This window comes from Coregonus lavaretus (assembly GCF_964263955.1).
Source record: "Coregonus lavaretus genome assembly, chromosome: 35".
Lineage (NCBI taxonomy): Eukaryota > Metazoa > Chordata > Actinopteri > Salmoniformes > Salmonidae > Coregonus > Coregonus lavaretus.
The window spans coordinates 3139607-3167337 of record NC_140022.1 but is presented as its reverse complement, the minus strand read 5'-3'; the positions used below and the strand labels follow the sequence as shown (position 1 = coordinate 3167337).

The 27731-nt window shown below is 47.1% G+C and overlaps 1 protein-coding gene across 1 annotated transcript; it reads left to right on the top strand.

The window, feature by feature from the left end:
- On the top strand, window positions 1–27455 carry nbeal1 (neurobeachin-like 1). Its single transcript, XM_084152816.1, has 37 exons — window positions 1–193; window positions 342–475; window positions 683–842; window positions 1929–2031; window positions 2239–2395; window positions 3378–3536; window positions 3820–3979; window positions 4882–4970; window positions 7079–7672; window positions 8412–8587; window positions 9026–9185; window positions 9269–9397; window positions 10405–10584; window positions 10857–10985; window positions 11216–11365; window positions 11736–11893; window positions 12332–12456; window positions 12852–12978; window positions 13141–13289; window positions 13575–13708; window positions 14115–14216; window positions 14450–14545; window positions 14657–14781; window positions 15039–15179; window positions 15554–15684; window positions 16046–16155; window positions 16377–16494; window positions 16864–16961; window positions 17662–17778; window positions 17910–18109; window positions 18486–18658; window positions 19098–19192; window positions 19450–19566; window positions 20150–20311; window positions 22108–22256; window positions 22580–22715; window positions 24010–27455. The coding sequence occupies exons 1-37, from the start codon at window positions 10–12 to the stop codon at window positions 24112–24114; spliced, it is 5532 nt and encodes a 1843-aa protein (XP_084008942.1). The 5' UTR covers window positions 1–9; the 3' UTR covers window positions 24115–27455.
- Window positions 27456–27731: the final 276 nt, after the last annotated feature.

Here is a 27731-nt window from a genome sequence, read left to right as displayed (position 1 = left end):
GTTCAGGATATGATCAACTGCGTGGGAGGTCTACCTGTCCTCTTCCCCATCCTGGAGCAACTGACCCTGCTGACCCCTGAGAACCACACCGCTGCCGACCCCACGGGATCAGAGTTCATCAGCCCCACGCCTGACGCGGCCACTTCCCCTGGGGACGGGGACTGGGTCATCCTACCCTCCAACAGGGCCTCAGGTGAGTCCCCAGATCATGTGACTCAGGTGAGTCCCATAACACATCATGTTTAGCTTTAGGTGGTTTTACAAGCATTACAGTTATTGAACTGAACTGACTTTAAGTGTGTGTTTGTGTGTCTATCTCTGTCTCTGTGTGTGTGTTTCAGAGGCGCGTCTGGAGAAGAACCTGGTTGCCACCTTCCTGCTGGTGCTGAAGCACTTCCTGCAGCGCCATCCTATCAACCAGGAGAGCCTGCTGCACTCCCATGGAGTAGCCACCCTGGGGGGACTGATGCAGAAGGTTTAGACACTCTGTTAACGCTTTCTCTGTCTGTCTGTCTCGCTCTCCCTCTAGCTCTTTCGTTCTCTGGCTCTTTCGTTCCCTCTGTCTCCTCGCTCTCCTCTTTCTCTCTCTCTCTCTCTCTCTCTCTGCGCTCTGTCTCTCGCTCGCTCTCTATCTGTCATTCTCTCTCTTGCTAATGATCTGTGTGTGTTTCTGTCTGTGTAGCTGCCAGCCAGTCTGGTGGATGTGAGTGTCTTGGTGTCTGCTCAGCTCCTGGTGGAGCAGGTGACCTATGAAAAGAACCAACCGTTGCTGCAGCAGCTCCACACACACCTTCTGTTCAACTTCAGCATCTGGAACCTGGGAGACTTCCCCCTGCGCATCGGTGAGCTCCTGGGACTGTGTGTGTGGGGGTCTGTGTGTGGGGGTCTGTGTGTGGGGGTCTGTGTGTGGAGGTCTGTGTGTGGAGGTCTGTGTGTGGGGGGTGTTTCACTTGTGTGTGTGAGTTGATATGAGTGTGTGTGAGATTGGTTGTAAATCCAGGAACGTTTCACCATGCCGTCTATTTTTGGTAACTAACTGTCTGCTGCTCTTGTTAGTGTTTTGTATGTGGTGTGTGCAGGGTCAAAGAGTAACTCATTACGTTTGATCATTTACATGTAATCTGATTACCTATTTTAAATCATTGTTTTTCTGTAATCCGTTATGTTTCCAGCTAAAATATTGTCATCGGATTACAGATACCTTTGAAAAAACTAGATTACCTCTTGGATTACTTTAAATTCATAAAGGATGTTTGTTAAAAAACATTGACACCTTTCTGTTTTCTCGATGACATTCAATTCAGCATTGAAAAAAGGCGCAAGTTGACCTGAGCAAGTCATAGACCACTATGATGACACACCACATGCGTCAAGTCATAGACCACTATGATGACACACCACATGCGTCAAGTCATAGACCACTATGATGACACACCACATGCGTCAAGTCATAGACCACTATGATGACACACCACATGCGTCAAGTCATAGACCACTATGATGACACACCATATGCGTCAAGTCATAGACCACTATGATGACACACCACATGCGTTTGATGGACCCTTTTTGTTTTTTTCTAATGCTACGTTCACGTGCTGGTCGGAACTCTGAAGTTTTCGACTTGCTAACTGGTTGAACACGGCACATGTTATAACTACAACCAGTTAGCAAGTCGGACATTTCAGAGTGTCCTAGTTCCGACGGGAACGCGTTATTAATGCCTCTTTTAATGGGGAAGTAATCCAAAAGTAACTGACAGTAATCAGATTAAGTTAGTTTGGGTAAACCAAAAGTTATGTTACTGATTACATTTTTGGACAGGTAACTAGTAACTGACAGATTACATTTAGAAAGTAACCTACACAACCCTGTGTGTGTTAAAGCGTGTGTGACTCTTGTCAATCTTGTTTCTCGTGGTGATGAAGGTCACATCCAGTACATGTCCACTGTCATCAAAGACAACAGGAAGCAGTTCCGGAAGAAATACGGAGTTCAATTCCTACTCGACACCATTCGCCTTTACTATGGGTGGGACTCCATCTCCCAGAATGCTCAGCTTCTGGTTTTTACTCATGATTCATAATTTTCCTACTCTAGCGCTATCTGTTACATGAGATATATATTGTATTTTAATGACTGTTCAAGTTCTACAGTCAAGTTTCAACTTGATTTGTCATAAAATAACATGTTAAATATATGGGTTTTTTAATACATTATTTGAACTCTTATCAGTAGGAGTGCCAGCAGGGAGGGAGATATTAGTGAAGACGACAATCGGACCATCCGGGCGTCGCTCTGCGGCCTCCTGAAGTATTACATCAGCAAGGGTATGACCCAGGAGGAGATGCACAGCATTCTGGGATACATCGCCGCCATCGGAGACGAGGAACAGGTGAGGGATGGAGGGAGGAACGGACAGATGACGGTCCGTGGCTTGTGTCTGAATCTTTGGCTCTGTTCCAATATCAACACTAATGAAGCCATGTATCGTATCATGGATTAGCATGGATAAAGCAGATCTCCTGTAGTCAGAGGACTCCACTCCCATCTGAGTCCCGTTGAAGAGAAGAGGGTTAATAGATTATGAAGGACTGAATGTGGAAGACCAACGAATGCAATTCAATCTCTCTCACTTAATGACCCTCTCTGAATAAACCCAAGTTGTCTTCAATATCCATGTACTGGAATATCACTTAGGAATCCTATGAGGACCATTGCTGTGGTGCCGATGAGGGAGCAGCTGGCAGCTCTGGGCCTGGCACAGTGGCAAGGGGTGTGTGTTTCCAGCCTGCGGCTACACTAAGGATAGCCCTGGTCCCCGGCCTGCTTTCCCAGCAGTAAGAGCTGGTTCCCTAGACCTCTGGAAGAAAGCTTTCCCCCTAATAGCCTTCGACTGGCTGCTCTGTTTAACTGACTGAGGCAGACCTCTCTGTCTCTCTCAATCTCTCTCTCAATCTCTCTCAAGGCCCATCCTTCCATCCACACAGGATGTATACGCCGGGCATTCATTGATTATCTGTTTCCTGTGTGTGTGTGACCTCTCCTTCCTTTTCTCCAGCTCTTTTTCCCACTTGTCTTTGCCTCTATACGGTATCCGCTTACATAGGTTTCAATACGTGGCCTGTGACATCATGGCCTGTGACATCATGGCCTGTGACATCATGGCCTGGTCACTGCGGTGTCAAGTGTTCTCCCTCCACCATTTTGTCTTCTCTCCCATCCTACCCGTTTATTAGGCTGTTCAGTCCCTGAAACCACACTAGTCATTTACTTGCGGTCTCCACTTAACTCGATCCTAGTCTGTGGGTGTGTGTGTGCGCTGTGTCTTGGTGGAGTTGCTAACCAAATGTGTGTGACTCTGTGTGCCCCTCTAGCTGTGTGGAGTGATAGAGTTGCTACTAACCCTGCTCCAGACCAGTGCTGCCAGGGACCAGCTTTTCCTGCTGCTGTTTGAGCCGGGGGCGGCCGACTCCTGCTACGCCTTACTGCTCAACACCAAACACTCAGACCGCCTCCGAGAGCTCGTCTTCAAGGTGAGGGACCTCATCTCACACACACGCAATACATGGGTATTCAAGGGTCTTGTGGTTTAGAGCGATGGGGCTTCAGAATTTGTCTGTGTTGGACATGGAGAATTTAATGGCCTGGAAATTTTCAAAAAATAAATTATTTCACTTTGAAGCTGTGGAGTAGGTTCGGTTGTGCAGATCAGTGAATACTTTCACTAGGCACTATATAAGACCCTTCTCTTTCGGACATTGAATGCTGCTAATGTAACTTCATTTAATTGTCTTTGCCGTGTGTGTGTGTGTCCAGATGTTTGACCGCATGCTGCACTGCGACCGTGTCTATGAGAAGAACAAGCAGAGGCTGAAGCTGAGGGAGGTGGGATACTCCGGTCTCACCCTACTCTTCTCTGACCTCCACGTCACCCCCTCCCTCGTCAAGAGCCTGCTCAACCAGGTGCTCCACACAGGTGTGTTACGGTATCCCTCACACCCTGTCAGTGTCTACCATACCATTATTAAAATAGGTTTCTGGGGACTAGATCAATCGATGGTTGGAGACGGCTCCTTCAACAGCCAATCCTCAACGTCATTTTTCAATTCAATTCCATTCAATAAATAGTTATTGTGTCTGAAGGGCAATTCGTTTGCAACATAACAAATACATACAAAAGGCATAGGACTCCATGCAACCAAAAAAAAGACTATACAAATGTGTTTGGTGATTTTTCTATCTACAGTAACGCAGGTGAAGTGGTTATTCATTTAATTGACCAATAAAAACGAATTAGACCTTTGAAGATGTGGTGTTCAGCCCTTGCGTAGTTTCGATTGGCCGGCTCCTGGCTCGACCCCCTTCACTCCATGGGAGTGTGACTTAGTGGCCAATCAATGAAGCGTTTAGGACAAATTGATTGGCTTGGGGCTCAGGGATGAGGCTGAAGTTGGAGGGAGTGCAGACTGCAGAGAACAGCTTCCTCTCCATAAATGAATAAATAAATGAATGAATGGCTGGAGAGAGAGTCAGGTCCGTTCTGTAGGGTCAAAGGGCAGAGAAGGAAATCAATATGTTTCTATTATTTCTCCAGTGTGCTTCAGGTTAATGTTTTACCCATTCAGTTATATGGACAGATAAATCAGGGTTATGTTCAGTTGGGTGGAAATGTTTTGAAACAGAGTGAAACAGTGAGGTACTTCCTGAACACACATTCCTGCCTTCCATTGCAAAATGTTTTAGACGGTGTGCCCTGCTGAACATGACCCAGTACTATGGCATGGCCCAACTTGTCACAGAGATGCATTCAATGTGTTTTTCTACTAAATTATATGGGTATGGCTCATCATGTTGACCTTTGACCCCCCACCCCCCTAGATCATGTGGTGAGCTACAAGGACCTGATGTCCCTGGTTCAGCTGACTCACCGGGCCGGGCCCAGCATACGCCTGCTCGTGTGCAATAGGGTGAGGGAACACACACACACACACACACACACACACACACACACACACACACACAGAGAGAGAGAGGAAACACACTAACTGATTAATAAGACACACATACAGGTATAAGCCTGTCCTCAGGTTAGAAACAGACATCCTCCTACATACCAGATTTTGATATCCATAATAATTCATTCACAACATCAACCATGCATGAAATCTTTGAAATGACGGTATTATACAACGTTTTACATTTTAGTCATTTAGCGGACGCTCTTATCCAGAGCGACTTAGTTAGTGAGTGCATACAGTTAGTGAGTGCATACAGTTAGTGAGTGCATACAAGCGAAGCTTGTTCTAAAAAACTGTATGTGGCTTTGATCTTCCTAAAGCTCTATTCTCTCCCTCTATACATCCTCCTCTCTCTCCTCCTACCTCTCCTCCTCCTCCCTCTCTCTCTCCTCCTCCTCCCTCGCTCTCTCCCTCCTCCCTGTCTCTCCTTCCCTCCTCCCTCTCCCTCCCGCTTTCTCTTTCCTTCCTCCTCCCTCTCTCTCTCCTCCTCCTCCCTCTCCTTCCCTCCTCCCTGTCTCTCCTCATCCTCCTCCCTCCCTCTCTCCTTCCCTCCTCCCTCTCTCCTTCCCTCCTCCCTCTCTCTCTCTCCCTCCTCCCTCTCTCTCCTTCCCTCCTCCCTCTCCCTCCCTCTCTCTCTCCTCCTCCTCCCTCGCTCTCTCCCTCCTCCCTCGCTCTCTCCCTCCTCCCTCTCCCTCCCTCTTTCTCTCTCCCTCCTCCTCCCTCTCTCCTCCTCCTCCCTCTCTCTCCTTCCCTCCTCCCTCTCTCTCCTTCCCTCCTCATTCTCCTCCCTCTCTCTCATTCCCCCTCCTCCTCCCTCCCTCTCTCCTTCCCTCCTCCCTCTCTCCTTCCCTCCTCCCTATCTCCTTCCCTCCTCCCTCTCTCCTTCCCTCCCTCTCTCTCTCCCTCCCTCTCTCCTTCCCTCCTCCCTCTCTCCTTCCCTCCTCCCTCTCTCCTTCCCTCCTCCCTCTCTCCTTCCCTCCCTCTCTCTCTCCCTCCTCCTCCCTCCCTCTCTCCTTCCCTCCTCCCTCTCTCTCCTTCCCTCCTCCCTCTCTCTCCTTCCCTCCTCCTCCCTCTCTCTCTCTTCTTCCCTCCCTGCATCCCTCCTTTGTTCTCCATCCCCCCCAAAACAATATTGAATCGATGATGATGTAAATAAATAGAAACATAAAGTAGGCGTAATACTAATAATACTAATTGAATAGTAACCAGTAACAGGTCAGTAATGTTGAATGAGCAGTAATGAATACACCGGTATTCACTGCTCTCTCTCCCTCCTCCCTCCAATAATGAATACACCGGTAGCAATATCACTGCTCTCTCTCCCTCCTCCCTCCAATAATGAATACACAGGTAATAATATCACTGCTCTCTCTCCCTCCTCCCTCCAATAATGAATACACCGGTAGCAATATCACTGCTCTCTCTCCCTCCTCCCTCCAATAATGAATACACAGGTAATAATATCACTGCTCTCTCTCCCTCCTCCCTCCAATAATGAATACACAGGTAATAATATCACTGCTCTCTCTCCCTCCTCCCTCCAATAATGAATACACAGGTAATAATATCACTGCTCTCTCTCCCTCCTCCCTCCAATAATGAATACACAGGTAATAATATCACTGCTCTCTCTCCCTCCTCCCTCCAATAATGAATACACAGGTAATAATATCACTGCTCTCTCTCCCTCCTCCCTCCAATAATGAATACACAGGTAATAATATCACTGCTCTCTCTCCCTCCTCCCTCCAATAATGAATACACAGGTAATAATATCACTGCTCTCTCTCCCTCCTCCCTCCAATAATGAATACACAGGTAATATTATCACTGCTCTCTCTCCCTCCTCCCTCCAATAATGAATACACAGGTAATAATATCACTGCTCTCTCTCCCTCCTCCCTCCAATAATGAATACACAGGTAATAATATCACTGCTCTCTCTCCCTCCTCCCTCCAATAATGAATAGACAGGTAATAATATCACTGCTCTCTCTCCCTCCTCCCTCCAATAATGAATACACAGGTAATAATATCACTGCTCTCTGTCCCTCTAGCTGTACCAGCTCCTCCAGTCCCAACAGGATGCGGCGCGGGAGATCTCCAGGCAGCTGTGCTGGCAGGAGACCCTGATGAGGCTGTTCCTGCGCTCCCCCTGCGAGGGCGGCACGGGGCGGGGCGACGACGCCAGCACCTGCAGCCTGGACCTCAACCTCAGCCGGGGCAGTGGCAGTCGCCTAGAACTGCCCCTGGAGAGGAGGGGCCGAGCAGGCAGCGGCGGAAGACTGGTGGATGAAGACCGCCTCAGCATCAGCTCCAGAAGATCAGTGGATAGTCTTGAAAACGGGGATCTACTCTCACTTCTGGACACGCCCGTTAGTCAGATTGGGGAGGGCCAGTTGCTCAAGCCCTGGGCCTCTGGGGTTTCTGGGGGATGGAAAGCAGGGGGTTTGAGTTTGGACCTGTCCCACGTGAGTGCCTACGAGGGCGGGGAGAGCGGCAACCAGACGCCGGGGAGCGTGGCCAGCACGCCATCGCCGCTGGACACGTCGGCCAAGGCCTTCCCAGACGCCTCATCGGCGTCCCTCACCGAGGACCGCTTCCTGTTCAGCGATAACATGTCGCTGGGGGAGTCGTTCAGCTGCATCGAGGTGAGACGCCGGCCGGCTGCATCTCAATAGTCTATAGTGGCTTCCTCTCCTCCTCAGTCTAGCTAGCCAGTCACAATGGGTCCATCTCAATAGTCTGAAGTGGTTTCCTCTAGGTAGGTGGTTTCCTGAAGACCCTAGGAACAGTCTGGCCAGTCACAGAGGGTCTATCTCAATCGTCTGAAGCGGTTTCCTCTAGGTAGGTGGAAGCTAATTCCTGGTAGGGATCCAGATCCACCCTATTGGTTTCACCTGTACCTTTTTTTCCATTAGTGAAGAGTAAAGGAGTGGAGGAGAGGAAGCCAATTAAGACTATTGACATACACCCACTGTGGTGCCAGAGTGTTCTTATGGCCCTCAGGTCCTCTGATCCCCCAGCAGACTTTGAATGAAATGTCGATATAAAATGTCACAGCCCCATTAGGGAGCTCCCTCTCATCTATAGATGGGGAGAATCTCAATTTCATTTCCTTGACTCCTTGCATCCTCTCTCCTCGTCTCCTTCTCAAATCCCATTGGATGAGAAAGTCAGAGGTCCCTCTGTTTTGGATGGGTTTTGAGAAGGAGGCGAGGAGAGAGGATGCGAGGAGTCAAGGAAATGCAATTGAGATTCTCCCATGGACTGACGTCAGTAGGGCCAGACATGGGGGGGGTCAAACCACACCATGGAGGCCTCTGTGTTTCTCTCTATCTGTACCTGGATGTGACTCTCACTGACTCCCTCCTCTCTGTCTCCCCCTAGCGGACGGAGGAGGAGCTGTCTCGCATGCTGCTGGAGATCGTGCTGTGCGTGATGTGGCGCGGCGTGGAGGGCTCGGACGATGCTGCCTGGCTGGAGCGGGGGCAGGTGTTCTCAGCCCTCACCAAGCTGGGCACTACCAACGAGCTGCTGCTGCCTGTTGACCACATCAAGCTCAGGTGGACACAGTGGCATTTCTTGGATTGCCTGCATGGTGACATGACTGTAGTAAGGAGTAGGAACCAGCCTGCATGGTGACATGACTGTAGTAAGGAGTGGGAACCAGCCTGCATGGTGACATGACTGTAGTAAGGAGTGGGAACCAGCCTGCATGGTGACATGACTGTAGTTGATCAATGTGCAATATGTTTAGTGTTCTTTCGCGTCAGTCTTGAAGAGGTGGTTTGGTTCTCGGGTCCTCATTCACATTTTGTTTGACATGTCTTTCTCTCTCTCTCTCTCTCTCTCTCTCTCTCTCTCTCTCTCTCTCTCTCTCTCTCTCTCTCTGTCTCTCTCTCTCTTCTCCTTCTTCTTTCTATCCTCCCTCATTCTACTTTCCTCCCCTTTCCCTCCCTCCATCCCCCTCTCCTCCCCTCCCTCTTCCCCCGTCACCCCAGTCTGATGGAGAGGATGCTGGAGTGGGCCGTGACTGACAACCGGGAGGCCACGGCAGCCATGTTGCCCCAGCACACAGAGAACGCCGTGCGGCTGCTCCACGTGGTGCAGGACTTCCTGCAGGCCGAGGGCCTGGTCAACCCCACCCTGTGGACAGAGAAGGTTATTAGTGGTAGTAGCAGGATCATTTTAAACCTATTTAATTGAATAACACCATCCAGGTATTTAATTGAAATGTATTTTAGGTGCTGGAGGAGACGGTGACTCTGATGGACAGTCTAATGGTGTGGTACTCATCAGGGACCCAGTGGCTGCAGCTGTCCCAGGTGGGCCTGAGGCTTCTGCTGGGCTTTATGGCCCAGGAAGACCCCCAGGTGAGAAGCTGTCCAGTGTCGCATACCTCAACTTCATAATAATTATAATCTATGCGATTTAGCAGACGCTTTTTATCCAAAGCGACTTAGTCACGCTTGCACACGTAAACTTTCACTCTCTAAACCAGTTGTACTCAAACCTTTTCAGTTTAGGCCCCCTTGAGGGTCACCTGCCTCACCCCAATTCTCATTTAAGGCACCATATCGCCAGCTGTCCCATGGTAATGAACGTGTCGGGAGTCGGGACGAGACAGACAGGCAGGCAGCGTTTCTCAGCCAGTTGAAATCATGAATCAGCTGGTGTCATTTTTATGGATTTATACAAAGAAATTAAGAAAAGGTCAAACGAAACGAAGTGCAGCTAGTTTGCAGTCTTTCCAGCTTCAGTTTGAAGTGATTGTGTTAGCTGTGTTGTTGGCTAGCTCCTCTGAACAACACTGTCCTGACGAGAGAGCACATTTTCTATGCCAGGCGAAATCGCGCCTCATTAGCTCATTGTTATGGATGTATCCAAATAAATGTCACTAGAAAACAGCTTGTGCAAATGAACTGTTGTTATTCTGGCTGCACTGTTTGACGTGACTGTAAATTAGCTGTAGTTGGTTAGCTAGCCAGCAAGGGATAAGAACGTTGCCAGCCAGTATGGCAATAGAACAAAAAGACCGAACGACCAGCCAGTTTGGGTAGCAACCCTAGATTTGTGTCGGGACTAAATCTTGCGGAAGGATGAAATACTGTGATTAAATTAATCAAAAGAAAGTTTTTAATGAAAATATGTCCATTATTTGAATATGTTGGTAAACCCGTTGTATAAAAGTGATAATGCCCTCGAAGCCGGTGTTTGGAGGATATATTGGCACAGTTTGCTGGACCTCGACTTTGTCTCTGGCCTAACAACACCAGTGCCAATATATCCTCCAAACACCGGCTTCTCAGGCATTATCACTTCAAAGAACCATCAGGTGTCCTGTCATCTTATTCAGAATGCTTGTCTTCCTTTTTACCAGGTGTGTGCCTTGGCCACAGCCAAGCTGAACGGCATCCTGCAGACCAAGAGTGTGGAGACTCAGGACGAGGCGTGTTACCTGCTGGGCAAGGTGGAGGGCATCCTGAGACGCTCTGTAGGGGGGCAGACAGAGGAGACCTATATGTGCCTGGTGCCCCTGCTCCGCACGCTGCTCTCCAAGGTGCGCACACACACACACACACACACACGAAGACATGCATGATGAACAATCACAATGAAGTAGTAGAATCCGTATCAAACATTCCAAAGAGGCTTGCTGACTGTTTTCTTAAATAACGGTAAATACACCTTGGCACATAGACAAAACACACCAAGGGTCGGTGTCTAGGACAGAGAGTTACACTAGTCCTGGACTTAAGAGCTATTTCAATGAACAAAACCAAAATGCTTTGTATTATTAGAATGTCTTGTAATATCTGGTGGGGACTGCAGGTGAACAAGCTGCTGTACATGGAGCTGCACCTGCCCCAGCTGCCTGACACCAACGGCAGCCCCTCCTTCTTCGAGGACTTCCAGCTCTACTGCAACTCCCCCGAGTGGAGGGTCTACCTCGACAAATACGTGAGGGACTTGCCCAATGCCTTACTAAGTCATCGCTAATCATTGCATTCCAACTCTTGAAGAGCAGAAAGAAATGTGTTGAGAAATTGAAGATCAACCTTAAAGATGAGAAAAAAACGAGATCGTTTCTGAGAAATCTGTCAAAACCTCCAGTGCCGAAGGGAGCGAGTTTGAGATGAAGAAATAATGACTTTTGCTTCCCCCATTTAATTGGTTCTCTCTGTCCTCAGATCATCCCCTATATGAAGCAGTATGAGATTGAGACGTTTAGCCAGGGTCACGAGACCATGGCTCTGTTCTGGAAGGAGTGCTACGAAAGCTTCATGGTCAACCTGCACAAGAGAGAGAGGGAGCGGGGGGAGAGCAAGATACGCTTCCAGGTGACACACACACACACACACACACACACACAGATACACAGACAGACAGACAGACAGACAGACACACAAACAAACACAAACAAACACACACAGACAGACAGGCACACACACGCAGACAGGCACATAGACCGACAGACAGACAGACAGACAGACAGACAGACAGACAGACAGACAGACAGACAGACAGACAGACAGACAGACAGACAGACAGACACACACAGGAGTAAGATCCACTTTCTAGTGAGCTACGTATAATAATGCTGTAACATGGAAATGTAACGTCAGGCCTCAGTAACACAAAGCATATTGCCTTGTGGTGTGCTACACACCCGAACACTGACTCCCCTTTCCTTACCCCGCCGTCCCTCAGGAGCAGTTTGTGGAGCCCTTCTCTCGGCGCGGGAGGCAGGAGAACCTGCGCTACAACAGCATGCTGAAGCAGCTTCACAGCCAGCACAGCGCCGCCCTCAGGCAGTGGAGAGCAGCGCGGCGTGGCCTGGTGTGCGAGCGAGGGCCCTGGGCAGACAGGTAACGGCCAGACACGTGATATTTAGTATAATGTATACACTATTATATAGAATAAATGTTTATGTAATATGTCTAATAATAATCTAATATATGTTTATGTATATGTAATTACTTCAGCACCACGGCAAACACATGATCAGCCAAAGAACTGTTGTCCACTGTCCTCTAGTCAATCAATCCATTCAATCAATCAATCAATCAATCCAGTTTATTTTATAAAGCCCTTTTTTTACATCAGCATTTGCAACAAACTGCTTTACAGATACCCAGTCTAAAATCCCAAAGAGCAAGTAATGCAGAGGCAGAAGGATGGTAGCTTGGGAAAAACTCCCTAGAAGACAAACTCCCCAGAAGATTTTCTGGGTATCTCTCTTATGTTCAGTTTGTTCTTCAGTTCATGAAACTTGGTTGAAGTTCTCCTGTCTGTTGTTTTCTCAGGCAGCAGAGTGAGATGCACTGGCGAGTGTCCAGCGCAGAGAACTACTCCCGCATGAGACTCAAACTGGTGCGCAGCTACAACTATGACGACCACCGCCAGGCCAGCGCTCTCAGGGACAACCTGGGTAAGAGAGGCAGCTTCTCTGGTTCCCCTAACAAGGCATCGCTGGAGTCTGAATAAACCACCATGTTGCTGCAGACACTGACCCTTCTCGCCTTCCTCCTCCTCTTCTTCCTCTTCTTCATCCTCCCCCTCCTCCTCTTCCTCTTCTTCATCCTCCTCTAACTCTTCCTCCTCCTCTAACTCTTCCTCTTCTTCCTCCTCCTCTAACTCTTCCTCCGCCTCTTGTTCCTCCTCTTCTTCCTCCTCCTCTAACTCTTCCTCTTCTTCCTCCTCCTCTAACTCTTCCTCTTCTTCCTCCTCCTCTAACTCTTCCTCCGCCTCTTGTTCCTCCTCTGCTTCCCCCTCCTCTAACTCTTCTTCTTACTCCTCTTCCTCCTCCTCTCCCTCGTCCCCCAGGTGTCCAGCAGCAGAGGATGACAGCTGAGTCCTTACTGCTGGAGGCAGTCAAGCAGGTGAAGGTCAGCGACCTGGAGGATGACATCTTGGAGCTGCCTGAAGACGACCCCGCAGCGACCAACAACACGTCAGTACACTCTCAACATTGGCTACAATTGTTCTGTATTGTGTTTTGTGTCTGCTGTAGACTGTTGGGTGGCTTTGACTGCAAACGTGAATGGACATGTTCACCTATCTGTCTGTTTCTCTCTCTCTTTTGTTCTCTCTCTCTCTCTCTCTCTCTCTCCAGGGGTGAGGTGGAGGAGGCAGGCCAGAAGGAGAAGCTGGTTCTGTGGGAGGACTGTGAGCTGGTCACCCAGGTGGATGTCAGCCCTGGACGTCTGGAGCTCACCACCCAGCACATCTACTTCTATGACAGCAGCACCGAGAAGGAGGAGGGTGAGGAGGGAAGAGGGAGAGGAAGATAGGAGGGACGTGGGGGTTAGAGGAAGGGTTGTCCAGAAGGAGGAGGGTGAGGAGGGGAGAGGGAGAGGAAGATAATACATAACCAACCCCCTTTGTCCTTCTCTGTCCTCCTGTCCCCCGCCCATCCGTCTCTGTCCCCCGTCCCTCTGTCTGTCCCCGTCCGTCTGTCCCCCCCTCCCGTCTCGGTCTCCTCCTGTCCATCAATCTGTCCCCCCTCCACTCCTGTCCCTCTGTCCGTCCCTCTGTCTGTCCTTCCAGGTGTTGGTCAGGACTTTAAGTGGCCTCTATCTCAGATCCGGGAGATCCACCTGCGCAGGTACAACCTCCGCCGCTCTGCCCTGGAGATCTTCCTCATAGACCAGACCAACTACTTCCTCAACTTTAAGAAAGAGGTAAGGCCTGTTCTGGGATCTGTTTTTTATATGGATTGAGAACGGTGTACCCCCATCCATTTCACTACTTGGTCTATTCCAGAACTGGCAGATTCAAGTCATCAAGGGCTAGTCCTGGAATAGCTAAAATCAGTAGATGGGGGGTGTTTGAGGAGAGGTTTGGGAAACAGTTATGTAGAGGAAATGACTAAATAGGCCTGGAGTACTGGGGTGTGTTGAGTACGGTGAAACGTTAAGAGCGTTGCAGGTGGAAATGTGACAAATAGAACCTGTACTACTCCCTATTCTACATGACAGACAATCATATCTGTTCTACATAATATATTTCGATCTGACCATTCTGAAAGGTTTCGCACTTTTGAACAGAACCCTCATGTTGGAATCTTCCGTGTGGTTTGATTGACAGGTGCGGAACAAGGTGTACAGCAGGATGCTGCTGCTGCGCTCCCTCAGCCTGTACGGTACACGCTCACCGCAGGAGCTGCTCAAGGCCTCCGGACTCACACAGGTCAGAGGTCAAAAGTTCACCTGGGAGATCAGGGTCGTGTTCTGTAGAGAGAAAGTGGTTTGAAACGGAGTGAAACAGGGTGATACTCCCTGAACCGGTCTAATGAGAACATTATTTGTATTAATTTTTTTGCAGAACATTTTGTTACGTTGTGCCCTACTGAGCATGACCCATGTTAAGTAGTCAAGTGTTGACAGGTTTTGTTAAACCCCTCTCTCTCTTGTCTTTGGTAGAAATGGGTGAACCGAGAGATGACCAACTTTGACTACCTGATCCAGCTGAACACCATCGCGGGCCGAACCTATAACGACCTGTCTCAGTACCCAGTGGTACGTTCCGTTAACACGGACCCTATGGGGGAAGATGTGGAATATACCATCTTGGTGATCTGTTAAGGGGTGTTGATAATTTAGTTTAATTGTGTGTGTGTGTGTATCCAGTTTCCCTGGATCCTGTCGGACTACACATCAGAGGAGCTGGACCTGACAGACCCACGGGTGTTCCGGGACCTGTCCAAGCCAGTGGCCGTACTCAATGAGCGGAACGCCAAGGCTGTCCGGGAGAAGTACGTTCTCTCAAAACTTCTCTCACTGAGCCACTGCTGCTTCTACATACCTGCATTACGTGACATGTTCCAGGGTGGCAGTGTGTTCATTACTTCTCTTCAGTGCACAAGTGTCCTCGTCCATAGAATTAGACTTACTACAATACAGCACTTTATTACCGTTGAGGAAATGTCTCTTTTGAGGGCGATAATTGTATTCTATTCTAGTAAATATAGTAAGTAATTGTAATGTTAAGTCCACGTCTCCCTGTCTGTAGGTATGAGAGTTTTGAGGACCCCACGGGGACCATCGACCGGTTCCACTACGGCACCCACTACTCCAACGCAGCAGGAGTCATGCACTATCTCATCCGCGTGGAACCCTTCACGTCCCTCCACATCGCATTACAGAGTGGACGGTAAGCAATGGGTTTTGGTAAGGGGTAATCAGACTAGAAAACTCAGGCCAGAAGTTAACAGCATTAAAGTCCTGAGGGTTATCAGGGCTGGGGTTGTACCAGTCAAATTGCTGTGGTCTGAGCAGCTTTGTCCGTTCTAGTCATTCTAGTTCTGTGATTACACATGTATTCCAACTGACAATCAAATGTATATATGCTCTTGTCTGGAGAGGTGCTATTGTACTGATGTCAGTAAGGCCAGAAGTCTTTCCCTCACCGAGCTCTAGCCTTACAGTTTGTCTTGATCAGGTCACATGGTCAGCAAAACCATCCTGTCTTTAGTACTATGGCATAATTGAAGACCATTGGCTGTTGGTGTTCCTCCCTCGGTCCAGGTTTGACTGTGCGGACCGTCAGTTCCACTCCATCCCAGCTTTGTGGCAGACCCTCATGGACAACCCCAACGACGTCAAGGAGCTCATCCCAGAGTTCTTCTACTTCCCAGAGTTCCTGGAGAATCAGAACGGTGAGATGAGTTCTGTGTCTGTAGAGAATCACAGACGCACTGGCTATGTTGATTGACTGTCCATACTAGCACGCCACATGCTGTGGTGTTCACACAGTCCATCAGAGAACATCTGGATTCATCTCTACTGGACCGGTTCAGATTTTGTCAGTTGCGTTCAGATTGTTGAACACTGGAACCTGTTCAAATCGGACGAAATCTAAAACTGACCCAATTACACCATGAATCGTAAAAACTGAGAATCTCATTTTAAAACTGGATTTTGTCCATTTTATTTTTATCCATTCACACTGCCAGACTGATGGAATCCACCTTCCCTCCACTGTCCTCTGTTCACCTCCTCCTCTCTCCTTCCCTCTAGCCTTTGATCTGGGGCGCCTGCAGATCTCCAAGGAGAGGGTGAATGACGTCATCCTGCCTAAATGGGCCAAGTCTCCAGAGGACTTCATTTATAAGCACAGGAAAGCCCTGGTGAGCCTCCTTTTCTCATGGACAGTCACCATTACCATACTGCTTTAAACCCAAGGGGGAAAAACCTCTCTTAACTCAATAGGATCACCCACATTCCTTTACGATGAGGTGCAGGAGAAATGCATTCCACAGAGTAGTATTTAGTGATTAGTTGGTGTGGGTGGTATATGTGTGTGTCTTTCTGTGTTTGTGTTTTATTGCTCATGTGTGTTGTGTAACAGGAGTCGGAGTACGTGTCGGCCCACCTGCAAGACTGGATCGATCTGATCTTCGGTTACAAACAGCGAGGCCCCGCGGCCGTGGAGGCACTCAATGTCTTCTACTACTGCACCTACGAAGGTACCGACGCTAACACTAAACCCATAGACTCCCACTCATACAATAGCACTGATGCTAAAGAAACGCTGCACCTACGAATGTACAGACGCTAACACTAAACCCATAGACTCCCACTCAAACAATAGCACTGATGCTAAAGAAACGCTAGACCTACGAATGTACAGACGCTAACACTAAACCCATAGACTCCCACTCATACAATAGCACTGATGCTAAAGAAACGCTGCACCTACGAAGGTACCGACGCTAACACTAAACCCATATACTCCCACTCATACAATAGCACTGATGCTAAAGAAACGCTAGACCTACAGTATATTACTATATTATGACACTTTACTAAAGCATTTGTCTCTGGTTTTGCTGTAGGGGCAGTGGACCTGGATGCCATCACTGATGAGAAGGAACGTAAAGCTGTAGAGGGGATGATCAGTAACTTTGGACAGACTCCCTGCCAGCTGCTCAAGGTACTGGAAAACACAGTCTTGACCTGACCAGGAAAAACCTCCAGGCTTTCCTCATGAGATGAGCCCTTTGGAACACTAATTGATGAACCGGTTAATTAGGAATCATTGGGAATGAGGTTTTAACGGGTTGTTTAGAACAGTGATTCTCATCTCCGGTCTTTGAGTACCTTCAACAGTACTCATTATTGTAACCCCAGACAAACACCTTATTAAACTAGTCAATAGCTTGATGATTAGTTTGGCCAGGGCTACAACAAAAATGGGTGCTAGTGGGGGTACTCAGGGATCTTAACTGAGAAACACTGGTTTAGAATAGGTGTTTTAGATGTAGGTCTATAAGTCAAATCAAATGTTATTTGTCATATACACGTGTTTAGCAGATGTTATTGCGGGTGTAGCGAAATGCTTGTGCTTCTAGCTCTGACAGTGCAGTAATATCTAACAAGTAATATCTAACAATTTCACAACATATACCCAGTACACACACAAACCTAAGTAAGGAATGGAATTAAGAATATATAAATATATGGACGAGCAATGACAGAGCGGCATGGACTAAGATACAGTAGAATAGTATAGAATACACTATATACATATGAGATGAGTAATGCAAGATATGTAAACATAATTAAAGTGACAAGTGTTCCATTTCTTAAAGTGGCCAGTGATTTCTATAGTGATGGATTGTCTGTGTGTATAGGAGCCACACCCTGTACGTCTGTCTCTGGAGGAGGTGGAGAAGAGGAAAGTTCGACTAGACGCCTCGCCCCTCAGCATCTTCGAGCACCTTACCGAACTCAAGTCCTTCTTTGTCGAGGTTCGATTTTACACACACACACACCAAAGCATATGATCATGACCCTCTTTGTTGGTTATTGTAAAGCAATTTATAAAAACTGTTTATTAAAAAAAAAATGACTTCATATATAAATGTGATTGATTTTGTAGGGGATCAGTGACGACGTGCCTCTGGTGAAAGCCGTGGTCCCCAAGAACCAGTCCCACTCCTTCATCACCCAGGGCAGCCCAGACACTATGGTGACCCTGAGTCAGAACTGTCTGATGGGGACACACGGCTGGCTGCCTTACGACAAGAACATCTCCAACTACTTTACCTTCATCAAGGACCCCACCGTGGCCAACCCCAAGTGAGTCCCTCCCCAGTACCTCCCCCTTTCTACTTGAAACTGTGGTGCATTGTGGTCTGACTGGGAGACTGGAGCCCTGGTCGATTTCTTATAAAAATGTCCTTCCTACCTCAATTCCTTGAAGTAATCACTAATCTGAAAAAGTTTGATTTGTGACAGCAGTATGAAGGATACTCTGCCATGGCGTATCCAAGCACATACAGATCTGTGATTATCTCAAGAATGGGACGAAGGAATAATGCACTTTAAATGTTTTGGAACATAGCCTTGGAAGGCACTTGAGGCCAATACTTGGTCATAAAGTTATTCTGTGAGTTATGTATCCATTACAGAATCTGATGTCTCCTCTTCTCTCTGCTCCTCCCCCTCTCTCTAGGACCCAGCGGGTCCTGGGCGGGCCCTTCTCTCCGGGCGTGGAGGTGACGGCAGGTCTGTTTGTGGTGTCACATGACGGGAAGCTCCTGTTCAGCGGTGGCCACTGGGACAACAGCCTGAGGGTCACCTCCCTGGTCAAAGGAAAGACTGTGGGACAGCACATCAGACACATGGGTACGGACGGATCTCACAAACACACGGACGTGCACACGCACATACATGCACTCAGACACACACACACTGTCTGTTCATACAGTATAGTAACTACTTGGTCTCTCTCTCTCTCTCTCTCTCTCTCTCTCTCTCTCTCTCTCTCTCCTCCTCTCCCTCTCTACTCTCTCTACTCTCTCTCCTCCTCTCCCTCTCTCTCTCCTCTCCCTCACCCTACTCTCTATTCTCTCTCTCTCCTACTCTGTCCTCTCCCTCTCTCCCCTCTCTCTCTCTCTCTCTCTCTCTCCCTCTCTACTCTCTCTCTCCTCTCCCTCTCTCTCTCCTCTCCCTCACCTACTCTCTACTCTCTCTCTCTCCTACTCTGTCCTCTCCCTCTCTCCCCTCCCTCTCTCTCTCTCTCTCGCTCTCTCTCTCTCTCCCTCCCTCTCTTCTCTCTCTGCAGACATAGTGACGTGCCTGTCGACAGACTACTGTGGGATCCACTTGATCTCCGGCTCCAGGGACACCACCTGTATGGTGTGGCAGGTGCTGCAGCAGGTGAGACCATGAAGCCTGGGGGTTTATTGGAATACACTACACTGACTAGAAAGCATTTGTACTGCATTGTTACTGTGGAAACGTTTGATGTTAGTACCCTCTGTTCAGTAGGCAGGAGAGGTTGTGAAACAGAGTGAAACAGATTGAAACAAATACAGATTTCTGTTTTCGGTTGCAAACCGTTTTGCTACAGTGTGCCCTACTGAACACTACCCAGGCATATGAGTGTGTGACTGAATTTTTTGTGTGTCCTACAGGGAGGCTGTCCAGTGGGGCTGTGTCCCAAGCCAGTACAGGTGCTGTATGGACACACTGACGAGGTGGTGAGCGTCAGCATCAGCACAGAGCTGGACATGGCCGTCTCTGGATCACGGGTAAGAGGCTGGATGGATGGATGGATGGATGGATGGATGGATGGATGAAGAGGTTGGAGGGCTGGATGGATGATGGATGAAGAGGTTGGAGGGTTGGATGGATGAAGAGGTTGGGTTGGATGGATGGATGAAGAGGTTGGGTTGGTTGGATGGATGGATGGATGAAGAGGTTGGCTTGGTTGGATGGATGGATGGATGAAGAGGTTGGGTTGGTTGGATGGATGGATGGATGGATGGATGAAGAGGTTGGGTTGGTTGGATGGATGGATGAAGAGGTTGGAGGGGTGGATGGATGGATGAAGAGGTTGGAGAGGTAGATGGATGGATGAAGAGGTTGGAGGGGTGGATGGATGGATGAAGAGGTTGGAGGGGTGGATGGATGGGATGAAGAGGTTGGAGGGTTGGATGGATGGATGGATGAAGAGGTTGGAGGGTTGGATGGATGGATGGATGAAGAGGTTGGAGGGGTGGATGGTTGGAGGAAGAGGTTAGAGGGGTGGACAAATTGATAAAGAGAAGTTTGAAGGGTTGGTGGATAGATGGATCTTGCTTTGCTGATTTTGTGTCTGTTTCTGTGCACTAGGACGGGACGGTGATCATCCACACGGTGCGTCGGGGCCAGTACATGCGGTGTCTGCGGCCTCCCTGTGAGAGCTCCCTGCCTGTCTCCATCCTGCACCTGGCTATCTCTTATGAGGGGTGTGTGGTGGTTCACACCTGTATAGAGGGCAAGGCCACACTCAAGGTTGTCTTACAACTCACACATTGTCTTAATCGTTTTATTTAGTTAATTTGTCATTGAAAATGTCACGATTGTCTTCTCTAAAATCTTCAAATGTGTTTTGGTGCAGGAGACACATTTCCATCTGGACTAATGATAAAGACCATCTATCTTATCTATCGTGTTTATTAGGTGGTTGTGTATTTAGTTACTTAGGCTGCGTTTAGACGGGCAGCCCAATTCTGATCTTTTATTCACTCATTGGTCTTTTGACCAATTAGATCAGCTCTGAGAAAGATCTGATGTGATTGGTCAACGGACTAATTAGTGGAAAAAAGATCGGAATTGGGCTGCCTGTGTGAACGCAGCCATAGCGAGTTACGTAGTGAGTTAGCTACTTTGTGAGTTACTTAGTTAGCTACTTAGTGAGTTACTTAGTTAGTTACTTATTGAGTGAGTTACTTAGAGAATGAGTTACTTAGAGAATGAGTTACATATGGAGGTGGTTAGTTATCGAGTTGGTTAGTTACTTATTGAGCTGGTTAGTTAGTGAGTTTTAAGTTAGATACTTATTGAGATAGTTACTTAGAGAATGAGTTACAAATTGAGTTGGTTAGTTACATATCGAGTTGGTTAGTTACATATCGAGTTGGTTAGTTACAGATTGAGCTGGTTAGTTAGTTACTTAGGGAATTAGTTAGTTACTTAGTGAGTGAGTTAGTGAGTTACTTAGAGAATGAGTTGGTTAGTTACATATAGAGTTGGTTAGTTACTTATTGAGCTAGTTAGTGAGTTAGAGAATGAGTTAGTTACATATTGAGTTGGTTAGTTACTTATTGAGTTGGTTAGTGAGTTACTTAGTGAGTTACTTAGTGAGTTACTTAGTGAGTTGGTTAGTGAGTTACTTAGTGAGTTACTTAGTGAGTTACTTAGTGAGTTTGTTAGTGAGTTACTTAGTGAGTTACTTAGTGAGTTTGTTAGTGAGTTACTTAGTGAGTTACTTAGTGAGTTACTTAGTGAGTTTGTTAGTGAGTTACTTAGTGAGTTACTTAGTGAGTTACTTAGTGAGTTTGTTAGTGAGTTACTTAGTGAGTTACTTAGTGAGTTTGTTAGTGAGTTACTTAGTGAGTTACTTAGTGAGTTGGTTAGTGAGTTACTTAGTGAGTTACTTAGTGAGTTTGTTAGTGAGTTACTTAGTGAGTTACTTAGTGAGTTTGTTAGTGAGTTACTTAGTGAGTTACTTAGTGAGTTACTTAGTGAGTTTGTTAGTGAGTTACTTAGTGAGTTTGTTAGTGAGTTACTTAGTGAGTTACTTAGTGAGTTACTTAGTGAGTTTGTTAGTGAGTTACTTAGTGAGTTACTTAGTGAGTTTGTTAGTGAGTTACTTAGTGAGTTACTTAGTGAGTTACTTAGTGAGTTACTTAGTGAGTTACTTAGTGAGTTTGTTAGTGAGTTACTTAGTGAGTTACTTAGTGAGTTTGTTAGTGAGTTACTTAGTGAGTTACTTAGTGAGTTTGTTAGTGAGTTACTTAGTGAGTTACTTAGTGAGTTTGTTAGTGAGTTACTTAGTGAATTACTTAGTGAGTTTGTTAGTGAGTTACTTAGTGAGTTACTTAGTGAGTTACTTAGTGAGTTTGTTAGTTAGTGTTACTTAGAGAATGAGTTATTTGCTTAGTGACTGACTTAGTAGTTTGTGAGTTCGGATGTATGACGTACTGCACCATGATGCTTAGCAAAACGCTAGTTAACCACTAGTTGTCCTAGATGGTATATTATGATTAGGTCCTGGTGAATGATTGTCTATGATCCTGTCTCTGCAGGATAAGAACGGCCTGCACCTGTACTCTGTCAATGGGAAGCACCTGTGTACGGAGGGCCTGAAGGAGCAGGTGACAGACATGTGTGTGTCCGGGGATTACCTGGTTATCGGCAGCGAGCAGGGCTTCCTCTCCATACGAGACCTGTACAGGTAACCTTGTTTCCTGTGTTTGTCTGTCTGTGTGCACGACTGCACGCATGCATATACAGGGTTTTTTCTGGATGAAAAAGGGGCATGGTGGTGGGCGTGGCAATGGGCCCGGCAATGGGCCCGGCACTGCTGATTTTTAGATACTTTTTTAAGCTAATTACTTTATATCTGGTTTTAGTCGTTTAAGTTTACACTGAAAGCGGTTTTCCCAAAAACACACGTAGGCAGCCCTCCCGAGGATCTTAGTGGTAGAAAAATCCCTGATAAATGTATCTGTCTAACCCAACCCTTCTCTCGGTCTTCCCTGTCTCTCCCCCGGGCAGCCTGTCCCTGTGCGCCGCCCCCATGGCCATGCGCGTGCCCGTGCGCTGCGTGTCCGTCACCAAGGAGCAGAGCCACGTGCTGGCGGGCCTGCAGGACGGCAAGCTGATCATTGTGGGCGTGGGCAAGCCGGCCGAGGTAAAGAGCTCATTCAGAAATTACATCGCCCAGAGCCTGGAGGGCTCACCCCTCATGGCAATGCCGCTGCTCGCCCCGCTGAGGGTGCGCTCGCCAGCCCGACGGCTGAGCCTCCGGGACAAGTTCATGTTTAACCCCCAGGGCCCTAACCCCTGACCCCCTGAACAGAACACCCCCTGCCCCCACCCCCTCAATTAAATTCAAATATGTATTTTTATTTACTTCAGAGGGAACTTCATGAACTCACCCTAGAAACTACCACCTCATACCCTTCTCTCTCTGTTTTGGTGCCAAGAATTAGTCCTAAATGACCTGCCCTTCCTTAGCCACATTCACCTTGGTTGTGTTCATTAGGCACCAACGGAAGAAAACTGACTGAAACAGCAGAGGGGCTACCTGGACTTTTTCCCATTTTCTGTTGTAAGACTTGTAGACATTTTAAAGAATGTTCCGTTGCGTGCCCTAATGAACATGATGCCCCAGAGTGAGCAGGCCCTGGCCCATTCTCGCCCTGCAGGGATTGGTGACCACACACACACACAGTCAGTAACACTTGAGACATTCCATAAGCCCCCTCTGAATGAATACAACACAATAGTACTGTGATATGAAATATTACTGTGATGTGAAAACACGGTCTTCTGTTTCCCTCATTCTAACCGAGATCTGACTTATTTTTGGGCCTTGGGATGGTGTTGTCCCATATTGTTTACCGGAAGTGTGGTGGCTATTGTTTGACTGATTTAATATGTATTTGTGACAAATGCTGTGAATTGCCTTGGATGAACACCTCTGCAAATTCAAGCCATATGAACGATATTAATAATAAGCTATGATATAATAAGATGCACTAGGCTATCATTTATTCCCCCCTGCTCCTCAAGTGAAAATGGTTTAACCCTGATTGTCTTCCTGCTCCTCAAGTGAAAATGGTTTAAACCTGATTTCTTCCTCCCTACTGTTCTGAAGTAAGGTTAACTCTAGGGCTGTTATTATGAGATGTTATGGGATAGGGAGGGACACAGGGAATCACCCTTGAATCAAAGGATCATTTGATCCCCTCCCAGCTTCTCTCACCTTTCTTTTATACAAATCGACCCACCTCAAAGTGAACCAAGGCTTTGATTTTGAACGGACACTAAGTCATTCAAGCATTTCTGTACTAACCGATCACTCATAAATCATATCCTACTTTGTTTGTTTCTTTTTGTTACTTTTGACTTCACACTTTCCTCTCCTCCTCCTCCTCCGTCTCTCCTCCTCACTTCCTCCTCCTTTCCTCCACTCTTCTCAGATGCGTTCAGGCCAGATCACTCGTAAGCTGTGGGGCTCCAGCAAGCGCCTGACCCAGATCTCCTCGGGAGAGACAGAGTACCAACCAGCCTGCAACCAGAACTGACCTCACAACCACCCCTTCCACCACCCCTTCCACTACCACCACGCCCCCTCACCCTGCTGCCTGCCTGATTGGCCCGCCAGCCCTGCCAATCATCACATTCTACCCAATCAGATTGAACCACCCCTCGTTTTGATTGACTGATGACTGTTTTGGGGGAATCTTACTCTCCTTTTCTGTTCCTCCCTCTGACTTGGGAAGGACAGACTGACCCACGAGCGGGTGGAAGACAGGTTGCATGTTTGTGTTTGTTTGTGTGTTTTAACTGTGTGTGAAGGTTGGGCGGATGTGTAGGACCATAGGGCAGGTCAGGACGGACCAACCGGCGCGGGCGTCGAGTTTCTGATCCAACTGTAGGTGCATGCATCCCCTCACACACACACCAAACTCCTACCTACCCCCTTATCCCACCCCAACCCATCCCCTTCAATGACACCCATGGCCATTACTCTTCATCTTCCTCCATCATCATCATCACTAGCACGGTCAGTTCCGTGGCTCCCACTACTACAGAGCCCCTCTATGCAGACACACACTACAGCAGTCTGAGATGACCTCTGACCCCTCCACCTCTCAGGCCCAAGGAAAGAAGGGGATCCCCAACATAGAAATATAATTACTCCAATGGGAACACTTAATATGGTTGACGGTCCACCCATCACATAACACTGACTTCAATGGGAATTTCTGTTCTAGTAATGATATTTCTCTGGTCACCAAGATTACCCACTTCTCCAAACCCTGAGCCCGAGACCACTGAGCGTGTGTGTATGTACGCTGTTTTTGTTTCTGTGTGTTATCTCTCGCTGGTTGTTTTCTCCAGTGGCCTTTGTTGACTTGGTTTTGCCTTCCAGTCTGACTAGGCTGTGACCGATGCCTCAGGGCTCCTATCCTATGCAGCGATATGCAGCAGTAAGGGGCTATGTTCAGTCACAATACAATGTATTTTTCTTTTGTTTTTTGTGTTTGATGTTACTGATCATTTGTTTAGTTCTTTTACAGATGTGTTCAAGGTGTGTGGTTAGGTTATGTTGTATTTTGCGTGGCATTTCTGGCCCACTCCTCGCTTAGTATAGAGGACGGGGCTCTAGGGTAGCTAACACTCGTACTAAGCCTAACACACACACTTGTTTGCTAATGTTCACATGCATAGACTCCTCCCTATTGGAGAAGCCTCTGATTGCGTTCCAGGTCACCTCTATTGCAGCCGTGCTACACTTCTCAGTAGATTTCTAAATCACATTCATGTGGTTCCTGAGATGTTGAACACTTCTCCAGGCGTTGTGAGATCTGATAATCGGCAATAAAGACGAACTGGAGCGCACCCAAAGTCTGCTAGTTTGACACTACAGAGGAAGAGAGAGGCCTAGTGTTGTAGAATCACTACCTACACCATACCGTGCCCATAGGACTCGCTACCCTCGAACACTACACTCTTACACACACTGCAAGCTTCTCACATAGCCCATCACTACACATGTGTTAGACCATGTGCTTTGGAGGGACGAACCATACTGAACCTGGTTTAGTGTGCAATGTTTAGCGCTAGATTCATCCAAGAATGTTTTTACGTTACTTGAATCAATGTTTATTTATGAATGAAAACTAGCTTCTTTTTTTTGTCGTAGGCTATTTAAATTCACACAACATTATTCGTATGTTTTTAAGTGATGCTTCAGTTGTTCAACAAAGATTTATGTGGCGAAAAACTCACAGTGGATTAATCCACCTTTCAGAACGGGAGGGGAGACTTTCTAAGGGCTTTTGAGATGTCAGTGTTACACCAATACAGTTCCTTCCTCTGCTCCGGTGACTGTACATTGGTACATTCCAGCCTCTTCTTGTCAAGGCTGAACTAAAAAAAAAAATCCAGTCTTCCTGGTTTTTCTGACAGGGACGACACGTTTGGGAGATGAGACTTATTCTGCTAAGGGATGGCCCAATCGGCTGTCTTCTTCTAACAGTCAGAATCACCTCAGTGTTCCTCCTCCTTCCATAATTGGCTCTTAGTTGGGAGCCATGTCACCATGATGTCACCCTTCTGTTTTCAGTTCCACTTACTGATGGATGTTATAGGATCTAGCCTGGTTAAACCAGACTGAATGCTGCCCTCACCATTGTTTCGTAGCACAATCAGTTTGGATCCCAGGCTAGTTAAGGTCCTCTGGAGTTCCATAAATGCAGTAATGTCACTAAACATGTGTCTGTGAACGAGGCCTAATGTGGCTTTTGAGATTTATTGTGTGTTTGTATGTCTGTGTGTTTGAGATTATGAATGATTCCCCCCCCCCCCCCCATAGAATCCTTCTGGGTTTTATGCTCCTGTCAAATCAAAAGGACAGTTTGGTCCAGGGTAGGTCATCTGTTGCATAATGTGAGTGTGGATGTGTTCATGATGACAGTCATTGTTTTAAATGCCAAATTCCTTATTTCCTTGTTATATCATTATGGATGTTGATGAAGACACCATGGTGGAAACCACCATGTGAGGCATCATGTCATTTGCCTTCTTGATAATAATTAAATGATGATTCTGGTTATTATCTATCATGGATTTAGAATCATTCATTCTGATTCTATGGTGGTTATAGATTAGGGATCTGACTTCTATGTGCAGTGTGGTTGTTTTTTTCTTTGGTCTTCTCTTTGAAGTGTCTCCGCAATCTGTCCGGAGATTACAATCACAGACCAACATGTGCCCTTTTTTTTAACAAGAGGCAGTTTTCCTTATGTTTATTTTTAATTGTTTATGCTGATGTGTGTCGATAGCATACTCCTTTAATCAGTTTCCATTCTCATTGGGGTGTGTTAATTAATAATTTGTTCCGAAGGATGTATTTAATATAAACTAATAATCTTAGTTTATCAGTCAGACAAGATCACCATCTTGTTTTAGGACTTTCTTCCAACCCCACCACTGAAACAAATGGAGTGCCTTTTTGTCCACATTGCACCATACAGTCAATTATCCGGTTAGGGTGCAGAATTCCTTGTTACCTCTCCCTCCTCCATGAAAACCCATGGATAGCAGCATTCCACAAACTTACCATCCATGGGAACCAAGACCTCTAAAGAAAGTTGACTAAAGATCTGCAATATATTGGTGTCTTACCTTAGCTGCTTGCTCTGTGACTGTCACCAAAATGGATGTGTGTGTATATCTGATTTATAAATAATGTACAGCATGATTTTTATTTTAGTGGATTTTAAATGTACTCTTTGCACTTTCCAGGTACTAAATTGTAACTTGATTGTTTTGAACGTCTCCCAGGTCCATTCTGTACAGACAAACTGCTTTGTATACACAAGTGGAAAGTAATCATTAAAGTCTTGTCAAAAATTAATATGTATGGCTGATTGTAGAGGGGGGAAACAGGACTCATGAGTGTACAAAACATTAGGAACACCTTCCTAATATTGAGTTGCACCCACTTTTACCATCAGAACAGCCTAAATTCGTCGGGACATGGACTCTACAAGGTGCCGAAAACATTCCACAAGGATGCTGGCCCATGTTAACGCCAATGCTTCCCACAGTTGTGTCAAATTGTCTGGGTGTCCTTTGGGGTGGTGGACCATTCTTGAAACACACAGGAAACTGTTGAGCGTGAAAAACCCAG